Source organism: Lissotriton helveticus, chromosome 10 (genome assembly GCF_964261635.1).
Source record: "Lissotriton helveticus chromosome 10, aLisHel1.1, whole genome shotgun sequence".
Lineage (NCBI taxonomy): Eukaryota > Metazoa > Chordata > Amphibia > Caudata > Salamandridae > Lissotriton > Lissotriton helveticus.
In genome coordinates this window covers 911,033,088-911,054,833 of record NC_136071.1, presented here as the reverse complement: position 1 = coordinate 911,054,833, position 21,746 = coordinate 911,033,088, and the positions used below count along the sequence as shown (strand labels likewise).

General features: G+C 44.0%; 1 protein-coding gene across 1 annotated transcript in view; it reads left to right on the top strand.

The window, feature by feature from the left end:
- The window catches only part of NUP42 (nucleoporin 42), a 256,272-nt gene extending 236,199 nt beyond the window's left edge, over positions 1 to 20,073 (top strand). The window contains exons 6-7 of the mRNA XM_078663559.1: positions 11,529 to 11,613; positions 19,396 to 20,073. Of these exons, the coding sequence (XP_078519685.1) occupies positions 11,529 to 11,613; positions 19,396 to 19,955 (645 nt within the window). The 3' untranslated portion in view covers positions 19,956 to 20,073. The remainder of the gene's footprint in view (positions 1 to 11,528; positions 11,614 to 19,395) is intronic.
- Positions 20,074 to 21,746: the final 1,673 nt, after the last annotated feature.

Sequence of the window (21,746 nt, the reverse complement as noted above, 5' to 3'; positions counted from 1 at the left end):
GTTTTATTACTGCAATTAATTTTGTTACTGTGGGACTCCCACCATAACGATGGGAAAGATTCAAGCATGTGAATCTATAATAGATCTCAATACTGGAGAACCACAGTGTAAAGGTAAGTAACTTGTTTTTTTTCATCGGGTGAGCTATTGGCACCATCTTGCTTGAAAGCGATCAGCTGGTTCTCAAGCGATGTCTGGTCTTCCCTGATGGACTTGCCCTTCGCTAGCAATTTGCTATTCCAGGACAAGCCTGATTCTGATTTGGAGCGTTTTAAATAGAACAGGGCTACTGCATGTTTTTGGGCCTTACTGATCCACCTGCAACAGTACCACTGCTCTTTCGTGGCTTTGACTACACTGCCTCCTACAGCCAGCCTGTCCAGCCTCCGCAGGCAACCCAGCCGTTTTGCAGTCCAGGGCATGATATCCACCGCCTCCATGGCCAAGGCGCCGCTCAGTCTGCCAACCTAGCTGCCAAGCCTGTTTACTGTGCCCTTACAGGAGCACAACCACCCACTGGGAGGCAGAATCCATCAATTCTTCCCAGGCTGGCAGGCAATTTCGGACAGGTGGGTTCCTCAGATGGTTTGATGGGGCTATGACTTAGACTTCAATTTTTTCTCTGCTGCACTTTCCAATGCCCCCCAGCGACTGACTGGGGACCATTTCTCCGTTGTGCGTCAAGAAGTGAAAGCCCTTTTGGCCAAAGGAGCTATTGAGAGGGTGCACCTGACCGAAGTAGGTTGTGGTTGCTATTTCCGCTACTTTCTGGTGCCCAGGAAAGATGGAGGTCTGCGGCCTATTGTAAAACTGCACCCTTTTCAAATCCGCCTTCTGGAAGGAGAAACTAAAAAGGCTCACCTTGGCCCAGGTCTTGTCTGCCTTGTCCCTAGAGACTGGATGGTAGTGTTGGAACTTCAGGATGCTTATTTTATATACCTAGCCCTCCGGCCCACCTCAGTTACCTGCGATCTGTGGTGGGACAGGAGCATTTTCAATTTGCTGTTCTTCGTTTTTGTCTCACAGGTGCCCCTCAGGTGTTCATGAAAGTGATGCTTGTGGCAGCTCCTCTTCGGAGGTCAGTGTGACAGTCTTCCCCTATTTCGACGACTGCCAGTTAAAGATGGGCTCGACCCAGTCATCAACCACCTCCAGCCTACAGCGAACCTCAGATGCACCCCTTCATCCATGCTTCTACTCGCAGACAACACCACCATGTGGTACTGCAATAAACAGTGTGGGGTCACAGAACTCTGTGCCAGGAGGCTTTACGCCTTTGGAAGTGGCTAGACCGCCAAGGAATTTTTCTTGTGATGAACCACCTGGCAGGATTTTTGAATGCCTTTTTGCTGACCACTCCTGCCCGGAGTTCTCAAGAAATTCGGAAACGACCAGGCCCAAGTCATCATAGTGACTCCATATTGAGCACAGAGAATTTGATACCCAGAGCTCCTGGACTTGATCAGCAGTCCTCCGAGCTGGCTGCCCCTCCACTAGGGCCTTGTGCCACAACAACAGGGCAGGGTTCTACACCCGAGCCATCGCAATCTCCATGCTTGGAGACTGAGCGGTAACTGACGCATTGGTTGATATCATCTTGGCAACCAGGCATCTCTCGATGAAAACTGTATGTGCCTGGTGATGGGACAAATTTGTGGTTTGGTGCGGCTCACTCCAGGTTGACGCTTTCCAGGCCAAATAGTTGATGTTCTCTTGTTTGCTTTCTCTTGCTTGGCAAGGGTTTGCTTTCGGCATGGTTAAAGGTTAACTTTCTTCCTAGGTTGCCAGATCTGCCCTACTTGTTTAAGTCAATGGTTGTGATTCTATTCTTTTACATTTTTTATAGCGCTTCAAAACATTTCCCCTTTTCCTTGCGTGATGCCCAAATGGGACCGTAATCTGGTCCTTACGTACTTGATGTGCACTCTGTTGGAACTGCTTTACTGCTGACCTTTATGGCTTCTTACTGTCAAGACTGTGTTCCTCATCGCCATCAGCTCTGCACGAGTGTTAGTGAGTTTCAAGCTCTTTGTGTTAAGCCACCATGTACTACCTACTTCCTAGACTAACTGGTTCTACAGATTCTGGCATCCTTTCTGCCTAAAGTTGTGACGCCATTCCACGTCAGTCAGTCACCTACCCAGTGTTCTATGCTCCGCCTCGCCCCTGTAAGGAGGAGGAGAGACTCCATCTTTTAGACCACAAGAGGGCACTAAGCTTCTACATTGATTATACCAAAGCACACAGGGTGGACAATCTACTCTTTGTGGGGGCCGCTGGAGCAAAAAAAGGCTATAAAGCAGCCTCCATAAGGACATCATGCTAATTCTACCAAGGCCAAAGCTTCTACTGTTGCTCTACCATACTGAGTTCCTGTCCTAGACATGTGCCAGGCAGTTGCATGAGCATCCCCCCATATGTTCACGAGGCGCGATTGTCTGGAGAGTCAGGTCCACCGAGAAGGGCATTTTGCCCGCTTGGTCCTGCAGGGCTTTAGAGTTTGAGTCCACTAACCGACCCGCTTTCAATAGATACTGCTTTGGTATCCATTCAAAAGGTGAGTAATCTACTTCTAGGAGTCTGTTAGAAGGACAATTTATTTACCTTTGACAAGACTCTTTCTGGTAGAGACCATCTTGCCGAGATTCCTTACCCAACCATCCTCCCCATTTTGTGATTGGGCTCTATCCATTATTTAGATCCAAAGTCTAGGAATCTGCACATTGATCATGTTCAATTCTCTATTTCGAATCTGCATCTCAGTCTGCGGACAGCCTCAGAAGCAACTGACGTCATGGAGAGGTGGTGCCTATATGGATCTGCACGTAATTTGTAAATTGGAACTGCGTCAGTGTGGAGCCGCACAGCGCCACCTGACAGCGTGCTGAGGCACTACTGAAACATTTCTGGATCCAGTCTGACACCTGAGGAATATTCAGAACTATAGGCTGATTCCCCTACTTTGTGGTGGCCAAGGTTTTGCAGGTTTACTACTCCAATACTTTGATGTGTGGGTTCAACAATGTAGCCTGGTTCCACTGAATCCACAAGCATCCATCCGGGATTTGGTACAACATCTAGCATTTTAGAATTATCGAGATTGATGGAAGGTTCTCACAGATCCATCTAGTATCGAGATTTTTTTTCCCAAAACCGTTTTGTTTTCAACATAACCATATTGTTTACTACAAATATGCTATATAAATTTGCACATGTTTCTATAAAAAAGGTGCAGACATTTACCCATACTGTTACAGCAAAGTGTACACAGCAGTGTTCCGGTACATCCCATGGTGCTGCAATCCAAAAATGAACGTTGGAATAAATCTAAAACTTGGGGTTGCGGGGCGGGGGTTATATTGGAGCATCGTAACTTGATTATGGTTCGGTCCAGGACAGCTGACAAACTCGGGTATTGCAAATCTCTTCATCGGTGTTGCATAACTATCCCTTTGGGGGACAGCTGGGGGAGCGGGGCAATGAGTGTGTCCATGAATTCAAAAGGGGAAAGGGGGGGCAGGCTCAATACTATACATCAGATCAGTAGAGTATACATTTAAGGTGAGGTGACCATTGTTAAAACTATGATTTCTATGTGCAAGTACTAGGGCATCCCAAAAGTCATTGGGATGGATACGATGAAAGCCACGTTTCTCCTCCCTGCGCAAAAAGCGCCATAAGCCTGCACCCAGTGTTGGAGGTCCTTGTGCCAGGACAACAAAGGGAGGGGCACAGATGTCTTCAAACGCCTGGTAATACCTCAATACACGTGCAAGATGAGTGAGACCCAGAAACCTGGTAGTGAGTTTGTCTATCAGGTCGAGGGTACCGTCCCAAAATGAGTCTTCGACAGGCTGTTCAGAAAGTTCAGTTAGTGTTGAAAGCACCCTGGCCCAGAAAGGGCGCAGCTTCTTGCAGTCCCAGAGCAGATGAGTCCGATTTGCTGGTGTGGAATGGCATCGAGTGCATTCCGGAGAAGCACATGGGAAAAGCTTGTGTTTTTTCAGAGGAGTAAAGTGTGCCCTATGTAGAGTACAGGTTTAAATATAAATGTGGTGTTGCGTGTAATCTGATATTGCAGTAAGGTCTGACATTCCTTGTCATTACAAATAAGTATAAGGGCCTGTAAAGGTACCTAATCCTGCATGTTCCCGGAGCCCCTTGGTGTCAAGACACATCATATAGTCCAGACTAAATCAGTGGGAAATCCCACCAGGTCTGTTACATGCAATATAATTATTATATGCAAATGGATGGGTGAGAGTGAAACTTGAAGGAAATGCAGTTATTTCCGAAGATATGTACAAAGGACCACCTAAAACATGGGTGTGTTTTGGTGCCTCTGTTATTCAGTCTACACATAACTGTATTAAACAACACTTTAACAAAAATGTGCACCATCTCAGACTTGGTCTTGAACTAATGCTGATGACATTACACTATTAAGATAATCTCCAATAGGCCTTCAGAGGCTGATTTCCTCTTCGTCAACTTATGGTAATACAAACAAAATGGAAATGAACATAAAGAAAACTAAAGTTGTCATTTATGGCAACAGATCAAAAAAGCAGGGCACTTAGACGAAAAATTGAGATTTGTTTCTGCTTACACCTATCTTGGTGTCCTTTTAGACAGACGTGGCAATTTTAATGACCATCTCATCTCTATAAGAGCAAGGGCTGGAACTCTGACACTCCCCTTTAAATCACTTTAATGAATTGCACGGTCCGTCTTTTGACCAAACGCTACAAGCCATAAACACCAAACTACTTTTAACATTAACCTATGGATCTGAAATTCTTCCAGGAAAAGATGCTGGGCATCCTACAAGCCAACCTAAACCGACATTTATTTTCCCTTGACAAAAACATCTCACAAGCTCAGGTCTGTTAGAATTTGGGTTGGTGGAACAGTAATTTACTTGACTTGCAGAAACCTTTGCAGGAAATTAAAATGACAGGACGCTACAAAAGATTCTTTAAGCGTTTGGGCTGACTTACCAAGTTGTAAATGCCTTCATGAAAAAAAATAGTAAATAAAATTGTAAAAGTAATTTTGGGCATGTAGGACAAAGATGAATTATCAAACTATTACATGCATGGTTGGTAATCATACCCGAGACCACATCCTACAACAATCACACTTACGAAACCACTTTTTAGTCCACATCAAAATAAAGTTTATCAACTTTCTAATGGGTAGATTTCCAGCTAATGATTTGATTCCCAACATTGCAAATGGTTTTAGACAGGCCAAATTGTAAGCATTGCGGCTATGTAAATAAAACCATTCTTCAAATTATATGTATATGCCCAGCCTTAACTGAGGCCCTTAAAAGTCTTTTTCAATCTGATTATAATCAACTGAAAATAAGAACTTGTTGGCAAGCTATGATTCTGAGCCTCACTTATCTGCTCCTGTAGTGAAGTTGTAGATTTGTTAAATATATGGGATATGTTGCTATTCTACTTGCGGAAGACGATTGCCAAAACCACTATTCCTTAGTCTCGCTTTAACACTGCTTTCAAATCGCAGTTCAGAACACAATTTATATCTGTTGTGATTGTGGTAGAAATGTGCATGCTGTTATCTTAGAAATTAAACTAGAACAATTGTTGTTTATTTGTAATGCAGTTTATTGTGGAAGCTCTATCCTTATAATATTTTTTTTTTAAATTGTGTATGCACATTAGAAAATTGTTTTTAGATCATATTAACATTGTTTTTAGGGAATTGTTTTCTATTTTTTTATTTAGATTGTGATGTTTATTAACTAAGCAATAAAATAATAATAAAGGTTATTTTTTATATACATTAAACCACCGAAAGGTTCGATTAGCAGTAGAGATCTAGTTTAAAGGCAAGTTTGATGTGTTTATTTTGGGCAGTTTTTGCTGCAGTTAGGAGTAAAAAAAATCCGCGAGCAGCCAGAATGGGAAACATTTCTTTTGTACCACGCCTGCTATCCCCCTTTTAACGTAGTTATCACAACTCCATCTGCATGAAGCTATACACACCAAACTTTAGCTGAATGTAGTAATTGAGTTTCAAGTTTTGTGCCGGTTTCTCAAATTGCAGCAAAGTTATTATTATTAGCCCACCAAACACTGCCTTTCCCTGGAAAGTGAAACTTGGCCATAATTACGGGTTCTGTAAACCTATATAGTAGTTGTATGATAAAAATCAATGTAATCCTGCACAAAACCACTACTAGGGTATATATGGCACTCAAACTATTTGTTATACTATATTTTGATCGTTCTATGTACACAACGCACTATTCTGTCAATAATAGTTCACCCAACTTACCAGGAAGCCGTAAGCATCTGTTTAGTGGAAGAGAGCTATGTACTACATTTGTTGTGCCTTTTTTCAGAAGTAGAACCTACGTCTACAGGTAAAGCATTCAGTGGGTTCTGCATGGAGTGCTTGTTTAAATACCAATGCCATTGATTCCTTGGTTCTGAGGCAGATTACAGAGGAGCTGGTTCCTGTGCATTCACCCCAGTAGTCTATCAGAGCCTGCTATCGAAAGCTTGTTCATGTAGAGGACTACAGTCACGTCACAGGCACCTTATTTAGCAAAGCATGTCAACTGGGTGGAGCTAGATGGTAAAAATAAAGTACCATGTGCACAGCCATAGGAAATCATATTTTTTTTTCCTGTATTCTAATTCACTCTTGATTGCTTTTCGTACACATCCATAGACAGTAGTCAGGGTATGTTTAACCATGAAACAAAACAAGCACGTGCTTAGGGCATCAAGAGAAGGGGGGGCACCACAGACCTTTTCCATTGCCGGATTTACCACGGACCATATGCAAAACTAATAGTGCAGCTGAATCTATAAATAGAGTGGAAGTATACAGTCATACACATTTCCCATCTTACTGTAAGTTTTGTTTTATTTCGAAAAATACAATTTTATTTTACAGTTTATTATTGTTTATTTTTGTATTAGATGTATATGGGGGCACCAACATCTTTTGAGCGCTTAAGTCCTCTAAAGGTCTTAATCTGGCCCTAAATTAGAATTGTCATTCAAAGAGGATTGGTTCCAAGACTGAAGGAAGTTAATTGCCTCTAAGGATCCCCATTGCTTGTGCTCAAGTCCTAAAATCAGATACATTATCACTATTTTTAATATTGAACACTAGTGCAACAACAGCTAGTAGGTCACATATCAAGCCACTAATTCAGTAGATTTTTTTCAAAATAACTGATTACTTTCTGTTTGAGTCAAATACAGGAGCCCGGAAGACAAAGACAAATCTGGTCAGACCGGATAGCAGGGATGCTGTGTACCACTTTTAACTAGACATTCAAGAGTCCTCATGTTTTGAATATCCCCGGGTGCCCGACTGGATCCCGAAACTTGAAATGGCTCTCTTGCTGGCAGGTGATGCAGGCTTCATCTCCGCACTGAATGCTATGTAGGAGCCATATAATGCCACCACTACATGGCCAGATAGTGAGCCTTTCAATGCGGATCTGGACCTGTGAATTTTTGTTTTCAAATGTTGTCCAGCATTTTTTTTAATGTGTTACGATTGTCATGCCCCAAGAAGTAAAGGTGTGATTGCTGCTGCTCCTGTCATGCACAGATGTCCTTTTCAGTCCCTCAGGAGGTCTCACGAGGTCTGCCTCTAGTATCTAGACCTGAAGCTCAACTCTAACTTGGGGGACAAGTGCAAGCTAATGATGGTGCATTTGAGGGCCATTCGACTCAGTGCCATTAGCGTTCTGGTTCAGAACCAAGGTCACATCCTCCCCTTCATCAGAATCATAAAAGGAAAAGAAGAGGAAGCGGAAGAAGACCCAAAAAGGCTCTTCTCCTAAGTGGCACCCACTCAAGAGGTATGTCCCGTCCGCATTCTTTTCCTCCAGCTAACCCCTTCTGCCCCCCAGCCCTCCCAACACCAATGGAATCATCCTTAAAGCCTGAGCTCCAGGCCACAAATCAAATTCATAGACTCTGTCCCTGGCCTCAGATTCTGCTTCCGAATTGCTGGTGCCAAACCCAGCGCAGTTGCTAGCACTGATGTTAGCAGGATTATTTTGTTCAGGCTGACCTGATCCAGATGCCTCAGATCATCTCTCATGACTGACAGCAGTGGGGCTGCCAATTTGCTTCCTTCAGCTGATTCAGGCACCACTTGCTATTGGGCATTTCAGCAGCTAAAAATCCTCAAATACTGTGGACAAGGAGTCACCCTCGATGCCAGCCCCCCTGGTGGGTGCTTCCTTTGTTGCAGTCCTTAGGAAGGCAGCAGAAGTACTAAAATAGCTACTTTCAGTGGCCAAGGCCACTTCGAACAGTCAAGACTGAATAACCTTATTGAGATTCTCCAAACCGCTTCAGCGGCGACTGAACCAGTTCTTCTCTCTTACAGCTCATAAAAATAGCAGTTAGCTGAATGATTGCAAGACGGTTGTAGACACGCACCAGGTGATCCATACTGCCTCTTCATCCAACTTTCAGCAACTGGTCCTAGACCTTGGGTTCTTTAACTTTAACCTTTGTAAGGAAAAGTTTAAGTTGCTGTCCCTAGTTCAGGTTCTTTTAAAGCTTGGAGCAGAAGGCTGGATGGTGTCCTTCAACTGGCAGTACAATTATTTTCTCATAATATCCCTGTAGTTGCATTGGGGTACTTGTGATTCATTGTAAGTTCCAACCACTACGAGTTCAAAGTCCTCCTGTTTGTTATGACAAGAGAACCTTGGGTGATGGTGATAGTTGCTGCTCATCTGTAGATGTCAGATCTCTGTGTTAAGAGTACATCAAGAATTTTCTGCTCAAGGCAAGTTTGCCACCGCTAGTGTTGGACCACCTGCAGGCAGCAATATCCCTGCTGTTGGCCTTGGGCTTTTCCATCAACATGTCCAACTCTCACCTAGAGCTCTCTCTGCACCTCCTACCTATTATATTGTGTTATGTTCCCTGATTAGGACCATGTAGTACCGTGAACTTTTGCACATATTTGCATACACGAAAATTTCGGATTAGTTTCTCTGAAACTACTTTGTTTACACATCTTGCTTCCTACAACATTATCACGAGGCTACAAACATCTTGTACAAGGCCTCTGTGCACTATTTACAAATGTCGTTCTACCTTCATCCACGGGGTGACAGAGCTATGTACATATCCATAACATCGCTAATCTACAACGTACATCTTAAGGCTGCTTTCTATTATAAATAAGGAGCATTCCGATAGATTAGCAGAGGAGGCACTTAAGGTGACACCAAGGGTCCCTGCATGCTGAGAGTTCACCATGCAGAAGTCTAACATCTCCTTGAGGGATGTCTAGTTCATGGCCAAGACAGGGTCCTTCATTCTCTCCTGCCATTTAATGGGATTGAATCGTCCCTTGGGGAGATACTTGGCTTCACACCTACACAAACTCAGAGTAGGGTTCGCATAGTATGAGTACGGCCGATTGCTGCCTGGTTTAAATGCCTGCATATATACACTGTTTTAGTACCATGGTAGAGCTGGACGCACTATTTACTCTTTTGATGCTCGTACTCTGTCATCTGCTTCTATCTACTGATTATCGCAACACGTGTATTCTATACAAGAATAATGTTGGTTCAATAAATATATTGAAAACATCCCATTCTGTATATTATTTCTCTGAGCACAAGTAAGCACGATTGACTGAGCGAAATGTTCACATCTGTTTCCACGATCCCTGAGGGAGTCAGGGTTGTCCTGTTCAGAAGTGGTTGCCAGAAATCATTCGCTCCCTGGTAAGGTTAGGGGGGCTTACGGTGACACTGTGAGCTAGCTTGTCTGTAGGCCAACATATCCTGTGGGGGTGCCTGGAATCAGTCTTGACACATCAGCTAAAGTTTATGTTGTCCCAACAAATGTGCATGTCCTGCAGATCAGTAGAAACGACGCAATCATATTTGACACCACATCTCTGCCAAATTTCTCACCTCCCCAGATGATACAACCCATTGAGCAAATGATTCAGATGCTTCAGGACAGAACTTGTCTTCTAGTCCTGAAGGTTTTTTGCTTACTGGCTCTACTAGGTGCCACCATTCTACTGCATGCTGATATTTTCCTCTGCAAAATCACATACCTTAAAAAATGTGTTCTCCAATGGTAATACAGGGTGCTGGGTGTGGGAACCAATCAGCAATGCTGCCATCGCTCGCACAGACCAGAACACAACTCTGCTGCACTGTATTTATACCTAGTTCTGCAGGTCAGCCCAAGAGATGGATCCACATGAATCACCTATCGGTTTACTTTGAAAAGTAACTTGTTAGCGAGGAAGACAGCATCAATAACTAACCTGAGATTGTGTTGATTCTGAAAAGGAGGAAGTGTTATGCGCTATCAATCAGCATGTAGCAGAACAGCATGTTCAGTTAGATATAGAGGTCCCACCCATGTGGATCCGCTCTACCACTTTCTTGCTTGTGTTGCCTGCCAGTTTTCTGCAGGTACGAGGTATCACGGGCAGCATCATTTTCAATCTGCACAGTCCACTGAATGCCAGTCTTTGTCCTTCTTTTTGGCGTGGAATGAATGCAGGGAGTTTTCATGGTTCCCAAAATAGTAGTCTGTCTATTGTAAGTTAGTGAATTACCCCAATCCAAGGTATTGCAAAGCATTTTCTGTTATGTTGGTTCCTGTTACAAGTATATTTAAAGCATGTTTTTTTAGGGCATGATGATGCGTTTTAACGCATTTCTTTCCCTAATTTTTTGCCATACTCCATGCCCATTTGCTATGCATCTTAGTCCCGGATTATTTCATCCTCCGGCAAGTTGGATTACTTTCTTCTTTGATCATTTCTTGGCTGTGTTTGCTCTGTTTGGCTCCTCTCTTTACTGATGTTTTCACCAGTACTGTCTTCATTTAAGATTTACTAAGATCACAGAAGGAGTTTTGTTTCTTCTTTGTGGAATTTTCCTCTGAGCTGTTACCTCTCAAGGAAACAGTGTTACTTCTTGAGGATATTATTCTGTGCAGGGTGTCGCCATGACTTCTTGGAGAGTTGCCCTTTAACTGGGCAATCTAGACCGGCTTGATCAACATTCTTGACGTCTTAATTGTGCACATACACTCAATAAAAGTTTAAGTAAAACATAGTTTCCACTATATGAAATCATTTTTAATGTTGAACAAGAGAAGGCTATAAACATTGTTAGGTTGCTTTTGCTCTGTCACAAGAAGATAGTTGGCTATTTTTTCTGACCATCATAAAGCTGAGAAAGCAAAGATACACCAAGGATCCAATGTTAATCTAGGCAAACATAATGCATGACTGGAACTAACAATCTATTAAAACAAGTGAATGCCGAATGCAACAAATGCGTAACAGTTTCATGTTCATTCTTTGATTATATGTTTATTAGGCAGGACATCATTTAAAGGTTTCTTCTAATTGATCACATTTCTTTAGTGCAAATGCTAGATCTCTGAATGTCAAGTAAAATCATTTGGTTGTATTGAAATGACCTTGTACATTTTATATGTCTTTCTTTAAATATGTATTTTTAGATCTTGGAGTTAAATAAACCAGTTGCTGAATCAACGGCCCCCTCTGGATTTGGTGGGCTACCAGCACCAAGCTTTGGATCATCAAGTAAGTTTGTATTGGGGTGAGGCTTGTTACCCTATTGTTCACATCCTCATCTGTACAAGCATGCATTTGATATACAAGGTGAAGATATAGGGTTCTCTAGTTCTTTCGCCATAGGGCTCAGAAATCCTGTTTACTTATGTGCACCTAATTGTCTAGAAGCGGGCCCTGTTTTTGTGGTTTGGCCTGGCAATTACTTGCTGCCCCCATCTAGCTATGGGCAAAATTAAAAAATGTGTATCAAAGTAACAGATTTAGTCTTTTGTGTTGCTAAAATGGTTATGTGCTAATTAGGAGACTAAAAGTGGCACCTTACTGAAATTTCACATTCTTGCTTGCCTTTTGTCTCTTGGAACTTTGATCCAACCAACAGAAAAATATAAAACCTGATATCTGCTCCTAGTTCTTCGTCCCCTTGATCTGTTTTGTTTTTTCAAGCTATCTGGTTGGATACTTTTGCCTACCGTTGAAGATTTTGTGTTTCATGGATTCTCTGAAAGTATGTTTCCAATTACTACTCTACTCAAGGATGGAATGTGATACATAACACCATTTAACTTGGCAGTAGAAGTACTATTGGAGGCACTAAGAAGGAATCCACCATATGCTAGTAACTCCATTTTTAGAAAATGAATGAGACTCCAATTACCTGATGTGGTACTGCTGATGACCTCGGCGAGATTACTTTTCTTGTGAAATCACTTACAATACCTCAATTTAGTTTGTTCTTCTGCCATATAATTAATTGGAAAACCTCCACTATTTACCTGCATCATTTTGTACAAACATGCCTTTGAGAGTTATGTTGCTGCATGGGCAGCGGCTGTTAGGCTTAACGGAACATTAGAAGTTGAACCTAGATCCTGTGGAAATAGCAAGACGTAAGCAAATGGTCTGCTTTTAAGCTGGATCTTAGGTTTATTGTCTGATAAATAAATGAGTCCAGAAAGTCCTGTATATGCTGAGCAATCTGTGTGTAGAAATTCTAGAAAATGCATGTGCAAGGTTTGATCAATTCTGCACCAACTTTTTTGGGGTAAGATAATATGGCTTACATTTCACTTAAATGGTTGCAAAGATGTGCTTGGAAAGATGGCTTTGTTCTTTTTTTGTCTTATGAGCTACTATATGAGCTTCAGTCTTACGCAGACAAGCTATTATCTTCAGTTTTACAAATCCATAAATGGTAAAACCGCAAGCTTGGTAAAACTAGAATCTGCTAGTTAAATGCACCAAAATACAGGTATAAAGCTCAATTTAGACAGCATCCATGTTCTGAGAAATCCACCTATGACAAAGAACTAAAGTATTGTTGATGGAACACAAAGATTGGGATAGGATGGTCTTTATTTCTGTATTGTCTCTGTTTCTGTATTGAATTCAGTATGTGCTGTAACCACACAGGGAAAAGATGTGCGTGGTTGCCTCAGTTGTATATGATTGCTCTTAACACTGCCCTGATATAATTTCACTTGATATCCGGTTTGTGTAGAGTTATGTCCAAGGGTGTCTGAAAGGTAGACATGACCTCAAATTAATAGTTAATTCAGTGGCTCTGCAGTTGTATTAATTCATTAAATTAAATGAACAGTGTTCTAAACTATTTACTCCTGAGCTAAATGGCTCTGCAAATAATGAATTAGAAATCTTCTGTAATTTTACTGTGCTGAACATCTGCACAAATTGATACATGATAAGAAGTGACTCTGATGGCTACCTCTAACCCCAGATTCCTCTCCTGGTGAATTTACCCAGGCCCCAAACTGGATACAGAAAGCTCAAAAGCAGTGTGCTTCCTCACCAGTAGGTGGCACCGCGCGACTCCACATTTACACCGTTCTGCTCTAAAAGGAGAGCGGAGCCACCTATGTGTCACCTAAGCATGCTGACGTTGATTCCTTTCCAAAGTGCCTTAATGTGCAAGTTCGGAGCTCCACTGCTTCCTTTCTTCACTGTGAAGAGATTTTCTTCCAAAATGTTTCCAGTGTGCAAGGGATGGCAACCTCTAAGACAACCGAGTTACAGCCTTGTAGTAACTGTTGCAAGCAGATTTCTATGACAGATGCCGATGTGGTGTGCCTCTGGTGATTGGGTTCATCACACGACTAGGCATGCAACGACTGCACCCTGATAAACCCTAAAGCCATCCGTGAATGTGAGGTGAAGCTTTATGCGGCGGAACACCAGTAGACTCTGTGCTGATCCAACTACTGTTCAAAGGCGAGGATCCACTTCCAAAGACTTTCCCGGAACAGTTCTTCCTTGCAGTCAAAATCTTTGGGTAAGTCGAAGGAGAAACATAAGAAGTTCAAGTGGGGCTCTGCCCCCTTCCCACCACTCGGCTTCTTCAGAGAATTGACTAGGGTGTCTCCGTGCCTCCAGGTCTCAATCCCATTTCACCAAGGAGTAGGATCCGGGTTCTGATGCACCCCAAGTTCCTGGGTCCATCAGCGACATCACAGCAAGCCATGAATTTTCAAGAAGCCTTGCTACACCTCTTTGGCTCACTTTCCAGTTAAGTTACTGCCATCGCTTTGGCCCTCTGGACTGCCTCGAATCTGCTTTGGATTCCATACTGGCATAGGGACCAGCACTGAAATCTGTGCGGGTCCTCCCAGCGTTGGTGGAGGCACAGACACTGTCGCCGCCGGAAGACCTGCAACCTATCATGGTAGTTGACTCTGACCTGGTGTCGTCTTGACTTAGGCCAATTCAATATCTTGATGTGCTCGGCCGCTACTAAATCCATCTCACTCGTACACAATTTAACTGACTTGCAGATGCACACAACATCTTTGCTCGGACTCTGACCAGAGCCAGTATTATTGAGACATCAGTGGTGGGAAAGGGGAAGAGTCTGCCTAACTTTATGATGATAGTGGTACATAGACCTTCAGGATGCCAGTCGCATGGACATCTCACCCAATACTAGTTGGCTTCCTAGTGGCCCACCTGCCCCCACGCCTCCACCTACCAACCAAAGCCCAGCAACAGGGGAAAGCACTACTTTGGCTACAGTGACCAGGAGGACTGTTGAGGTCCTTCACCTCCATCTTACCATTAGGTGAAGACAAATATATTAACAGAGGTCCTATAGCCTTGCCAGGCACCAACCAATCCTCTTTTGCTCTATAATGAAGCCCTCACTGATACACTGCTGGGTATTTAGGATAAACTGTGTTCTGGTGCACCCAGTCAACTGACAGGTCACCCGATGCCATAGACCTGATTCCAGAGACCCAGACTTCTTAGAACAGCATCAAACCCCTGAAAATCTGGTGGTACAGTCATTCACTAGTAGAGTAAACCATAACTCTTTCCCAACCACTGCTCCTGACAGGGTGTCGAAACAGGTGGAAACAATTGGCAAACGTATGTTCTCTTCAGCCAGTCTTGCCTTCAGGTCGGTTGACGCACGCTGTTTACTAGATCGCTACACCCATTCACAATGGTACGTGGTATAATTAGGCCTTACCTGCTGTCTCGGAAGACTTGTGGACTTCCTTAGTCCAAACCATTCAGCGTGGTCAGGTTGTGACCAAATATGTCATCCACTCGGGTTTGGGTATGTGAGATTTTCTGGGTAGAGTCTATGGGGAACCCCTGGCTTCTCCAGATACTTTAAGGCATCCTTGAAGACTGACATTCATTTTGTCGGTCCCCTCGTGTTTGGCGAGAAGACAGGGTTAGCTCTAGGCTGTTTAAAGGCAAGCCACAATGCTCTTGTTGGACCTTTCAACGCCAGTCAGGCAATTCAACAATTGTGCCCTTTTAGGGGAATGCAAGGGTCTTGGTGTATTAATGACGTCAGGCTCCACTACACGCACAGAAACCCTCCCAGCCTTTTAAGGTCGGGCCATGGGCCCAACAGACAATTTCCTTGCCTCCAGGGGCAGTGCTCATCTCAAACTTCACCTCTCCGGCCATACCATTCAAGTCCTTTAATGCTCCCTTAGTGGCACACAGCCATCCTGTAGGAGGCAGAATCAACCGCTTCCTGCAGTGGTGACAACACAATACAACCAACAAATGGGCCCTGCAATTTACCAAATGGGTTACACCCTGCCATTCCTTTTCGACCCACCACTTCTGCCTCCTACATCAGACGCCTTCTCAGAGGACCGAAGGAGCCATAGAGAAGGGTACTGGACTATGAAGTAGGCACTGGATGCTTTTCTCACTAGTTCCTTGTTCCGCAGTAGGCCTCGTTCCTATCCTAGTTCTTAGCCCTCTCAACACCTTCCTACACAATACAAGTTCGAAATGCTCACCCCTGTTTGGGTTCTCACTGCCATGGATCCTGGAGACTCGATTGTGGTGTTGGACCTGCAGGATGCCTCCCAATTGCATGTTCTGTAGCCAAGTTCCTAGGATGGATGTTGGCTAAAAGTCATGGAATCCACACTAAGCGCACTTTACAAAATCACATTAGTACTTAAACATTTTTTGACCATGTTGTATTAGACTTCTTTTATTTCATGTGCATTAACGTAAAAAGTCTTTGGCTTTTAAATTTCGTCCAGATGAACTTGCTGTGTCTATTATTAAATGTCATATAGAGTTCAGTTGCCCGCATATTTTGTTTTTACTATTGAAGTTTTTGTACGTTCCATACTGCTTTCCAATTTTAATGGCTTTTGTTCTACTCTTTATATATGCTGTGTTATGAATGCTTTTATGACATTCTTTTTCTGGAAATAAAGCTAATTGAGTGATTGGCTTATATTTACATAGCATCTTTCAGGCCCAGAGATGCTACCGGCCACGAGAGCTTTCAGTTTGTCTTGCTCCCTTTCTGCCCCAATAGTGCCCCCTCAGGTGTTCACAAAGCTGATAGCTGTGGTCACTGTACATCTTCAGAGGTTGGGGGTACCAGTCTTCCCCTTACCTCCACGACTGGCTGTTGAAGGGCCCCCCCTCCAGAGAACTTCGAAACTCTTGCCACCATTGGGGTTTTTAAACAACCTGCCGAATTCACACCTGACTCCTTCACATAGGCTAGCTATCCTGGATACAGTGCACTTCCGAACCTTTCCTCCTGACTACTGAGTTCAGGACATTTGTTCTGTGATCCTGAATTTTCAGCCTCTGTCCTGGGTCTCAGCGAGGATGGTTCTAAGGCTTCTTGGACTACTTACCTCATGCATCCTATCCATGTGTCGGAGGAGACTGCAAAAGACATGCAGTGGTGGCTGCTCGACTGCAGTTGCAGCAGCGACAGACTCCTCTGCATGTCCCAACCAGAGTCGACAGTGGTGACTGATGCATCTCTACTTGGTTGGGGAGGTCATCTGAGATGTAGCAATCGGAGGACTCTGGCTCTGGCGTAGATCAGCCTCCACATCAGCTTAATGGAGCTGAGGGTGATTCGCTTGGCCTTCCTGCCCCCATCAAGGGACTGTAGGTGCAGTTTCTTGGCGACGACACCATCATGTGGTGCTGGATCAAAAAGGAAGGGGTGGGGTCTTGTGCCTAGAGTCTCTGCACCCATGGAGCTGGCTGAATTATCTGCGGATTTACCTGGTGATAATGGCCAGTGGCGCCTAGCAGAACATGAATACCAGTTACACCCGAAGGTGGCACAGAGCATCTTCCAATAATGGAGAAAACCCTGGCTTAATTTCTTCGCCATCACCAAGAACGAGCAATATTTGTAGCTCTTGGAGACCCATTTCATCTAGCGTGAAGCTTAGGACTTCTGTCCCACCGCTACCTCTCCTGCCCCAAATACTAATGAAGATTAGGACCAAGGCATTCTAGTGCTTCTTCGCTCTGCCTCATCCCTCGAAAAAGAAAGACTACATCGTAATAGACCCAAAGAGCGAATTTGATATTTACATTGATTGTAGAGAAGATCGGGTCGACAATCAGATCTTCATGGGACTCTCTGGGGCAAAGAAAGGCACAGTAGTGATAGGTAGTCCTCTTCATTAAGGTCTGCTATGCATTAGCTAAGAAGCAGCCTCCAGAAGGCCTAGGAGCACCGTGGCCAAGGCTGCTACTGCTGCGTGTTATGCGGAGTTCCTGTCCTCAATATCTGCCAGGCAGTTATGTGGAAATTAAACTCATGGTGGTGGAGGATCGACGCCCCATTGCTTTTAAGCAGTGGCAATTAGAAACATAAAATGATAATAACTTAAAGTTATCATTTTATGCTGCTTCATGCGCCTTAGCTAGTGGACGGGGCTGCTCTGCTCACGGAGCAGGAAAAGGGAGGAGTGGTTTGCCCACTCTTAAGTACGCTGTGACTGTTTGATCAGCCCTATCGGGCAGCCCAAACTGGTCATGCGCATTTTCTCCATTCTCCATGCAGGCTGCACTACAGCCTGCATGTAGAACATGCCCTCCCCTCCAGCCCCTGGCTGAGCGCCATGTCCGTGACCCGAAGCCATCAGCATTGTGATTGGCTTAGGGGAGGGAGCCTGGCTGTCTGCTGCCTGCTTCCTGTTCCTGGAGTCGGAGAAAAGAGAGCGGAACCAGAGACGCAGGACCTCCCCCCAACCCGAATCACCCATGCACCCACACACCCCCTGAAGCCTCCACCCCCTCCCCTCGCCCATCCCCCTCCACCCGGGTAGCCATGCCAGCCGCCCCGACCACACGCGCCCAAAGCACTACTTTCCTAAGTCCATTGAGATGAGCATTTTGCCTGCTTGTTTCTGCAGGACTTTTTTCCACAGATCCACAACCTAGGGAGGAACTTCATTGGCATCTATTCACAAAGGTGAGTAATCTGGTTCGAAGAATCGATCAGAAGAACACTCTTTCTGGTGGACACTCTAATCTAACCGCAGATTACTCACCGACCTCCCACCTTCCCGTTCTGTGACTTGGTCTCTTGCATCTAAAAAGATCCCAATCAAGGCATCTGAAATCTGTTTTTGCTCAATTCACCAATAGGCTTTGCGTCGGAGGGTGCGGAAGAGTTTATGAAAGAAACTGATGTTAGCGTGCATAGGTGCTGCTTATATGCGACTCCATTTGCCACTTCTGGAGCAGAATGATGTTGACGCAGAGCCACAAAGCACTACCTACAGCAGGCACGGAGGAGCACTGCTTTTGAGTTATTTGCATCCAGTCTATAGATAGAGTATCCACCAGAAAGAGGATTGGTACTTGTTATTTAAGTGCCAAATTCTCTGCCCCTTGCTGGTATCGTTACTTTTTTTGCGTCATTTGATATAGTCCATCAAAGAGGATGTCATTTAATACTCTCCTGTAGGTGTGTGAGATATGGATCGTGTTGTTAGGGAGAATGACTTTATGGGATAGGCACCCACATTTTCAGCTTGTAGGCGCAAGTTACTTTTTAAAACCATGTAGAATGTAGTTGGTTGTTGAAGCTTTTTGATTTTTTGATAGGTAAAACGCTGTCATGGAAGCCTGATACAGCATTCAGTCGTGTTTCAAAGGAATGTCTATCGTGTGTACTACCACAAGATAATTCTGTTCTTTCTACCTTTATTACACAATTAGACTTATTTTGGGTTCTAAAAACCTGAAAAATGAGTGCAACCAGTGTAAATTAATTTAAATATAAGTACATTTGCCTGGAGTGGGTAGGTGAGGGTTTCTGTGTGGACTCAACTTTTGTTTCTTGCATGACCTAATATCCCTCTATCGTTTTATTTGTGTCTTTTTTCATTTGGTGATTATGAATAAGCCTGTTGGTAAAGCCGGTAAAGTAATGTGGATGAATTTTGCAGTTGATTCATAACACACTTGATTCTTCCTTGAATTGTTGATGACCTTGTTCATTTGAATTGTGTTCTATCAATCCCATAGGTTTCCCCACAGATAATGCCACCAGTTCCACTACTTTCAGCTTCAAGCCTCAGTCAGACTTTGCCAGTCCAGCTGTTGGAAGCATCTCTACATTTGGAAATGCCGCCACCGTTCAGGGTCATCTGGCGTTTCCGTCTGCACCAAGTGCCCCTGTCTCTGGTTTTGGGAGCTTATTAACTTCATCAACATCAGTGCCCTTTGGATTTGGAAGTGCTCCTCCTTTGGGCTTTGGAGCCCCTGCTACTTCAGCTTTTGGGGAGCATTCCACTACTATACCAGCGCCAGGCTTTGGCACTGTCAGTTCAGCATCTTCCGCCTTTGGGACCTCTGGATCAACTGGTATCACATCAGGGTCTTCTTTATTCGGGCGGCAAGAAGGACCACCTCCCAGCAGTGCTGGAAGTAACACTCAAGTGTCAACATCAAGCAGCCTGGTAGGCAGGCTCCTCACTCCCCTGAATGAACTCTCTGCTGACGAGCTGAAGCAGTTTCAAGCAAAGAGGTTTACCCTTGGAAGCATTCCACTAAATCCACCTCCAGCAGAACTTTTAGTTATCTGAAAAATTATTATATAGTCTTGATTTTACAGGTTTGCCTTTGTTGCGTTCAGACACAAATCAGCTAAACAGAAAAGATTTACAACTGTGAAATAAATTGGCACATTTTAGATTGTTTTAATCTAGATATTGTTGTAACCCTGATTGACTCTTACCCAGTTTTTCCAGGGTCGCGTTAACTTAAATCACAAAGGTCATAGACTTGTTATAATAACATATCTGCAGCCACGTTTACAAAATTAAAGTATGATTTATTTATTCTGTGCATCAAGTATTGTGTAAGTCATGAACGCTTTAGCACAGTGGTCCAGCTACGTTAAACATGCAAGCAAGTCCTCAAAAATTAATAGATATGTTTGATGTAAGTTTCGCAAGCTTTGAAATTGTGGAGAAAGACGATCTAGTGTTATTTTCTTTAAACTTGAATTTTTTTTAGGTAAACGAAAGTATGTATGGTAGAGGGTAATACCCAGCCGAATGTTATCCCTTTTTCTAGTTCAAAGCAGCCTACCAAAATGCATAGAAGCTTTACACTGTTCTGATACCAAAAAACCCCATGATGCTGGCAAACAAACAATTAAAATCATTTAGGTTATTTATCTTGGTGTTCACAATATACATCGTACTACCCAAAAGCGAGCAATGTGACCTAATACGATTTAAAAGGGTTTTGGTCCAAACCAGGTTACTGTCAAACATATCGAAAGGTGATAGCAATAAATCCATTACATTCACTAGAGGCAAGAGTCCCCCCCTAGAGATCCATGGGACTAGATTTGACATGTTACTTTGTTTGAGGCACAGTTTCTTTTTGGTGATGTTGAAGGTTCATTGTGCGTAATAAATCCTCAGGCCAGTGCGTGTGTTGGCCCAGGTGTTCTCAACTCTCCCAGGCTACAGTCAAAAATTCACAGGTCCCAGAAAGCAAAATGTTTGGGAGAAAACCTTGGGCAGAATATTTTCAGAGAAGATGCTATACGAATTGACACCTGTGGAATTAATGTTTATGTATACTTGTAGCTTAATGTTACTCCGTTCATCACAGATCACTCCACTGAGGACACCATCCGCCTGATGAACTCCATCCACTCTGGATCCCCCACAGACCCATGCCCTCACCACATCTTCAACAAAGCAGACTCCGTCATAGCTCCGCACCTCCGAGACGTCATCAACTGCTCCTTCAACTCCGCTACCTTCCCAGAAGACTGGAAACACGCTGAACTCACCGCCCTTCTGAAAAAACCAACAGCAGACCCCACCGAACTCAAAAACTACCGCCCCATTTCGCTTCTTCCATTCCCGGCCAAAGTCATCGAGAAAGCCGTCAACAACCAACTCGCCGCCTTCCTCGAAGCCAACAATTCCCTCGACCCCTCACAATCTGGCTTCCGAGCCAAACACAGCACTGAGACCGCCCTCATCGCAGCAACAGACGACATTCGAACTCTGCTGGACTATGGAGACACAGTCGCCCTCATCCTCCTCGACCTCTCTGCAGCCTTCGACACAGTCTGCCACAGCACCCTTTTACAACGCCTCAGAAACATCGGAATCCAAGGAAAGGCACTGGATTGGATCACTTCGTTCCTCACCGGAAGAACCCAGAGAGTCCGCCTCCCACCTTTCAAGTCCGAGGCCACCGAAGTCATCTGCGGCGTACCACAAGGATCCTCACTCAGTCCCACCCTCTTCAACGTATACATGAGCCCCCTCGCGGCCATCGCCCGCCAACACAACCTCAACATCATCTCTTACGCGGATGACACTCAACTGATCCTATCTCTCACCAAG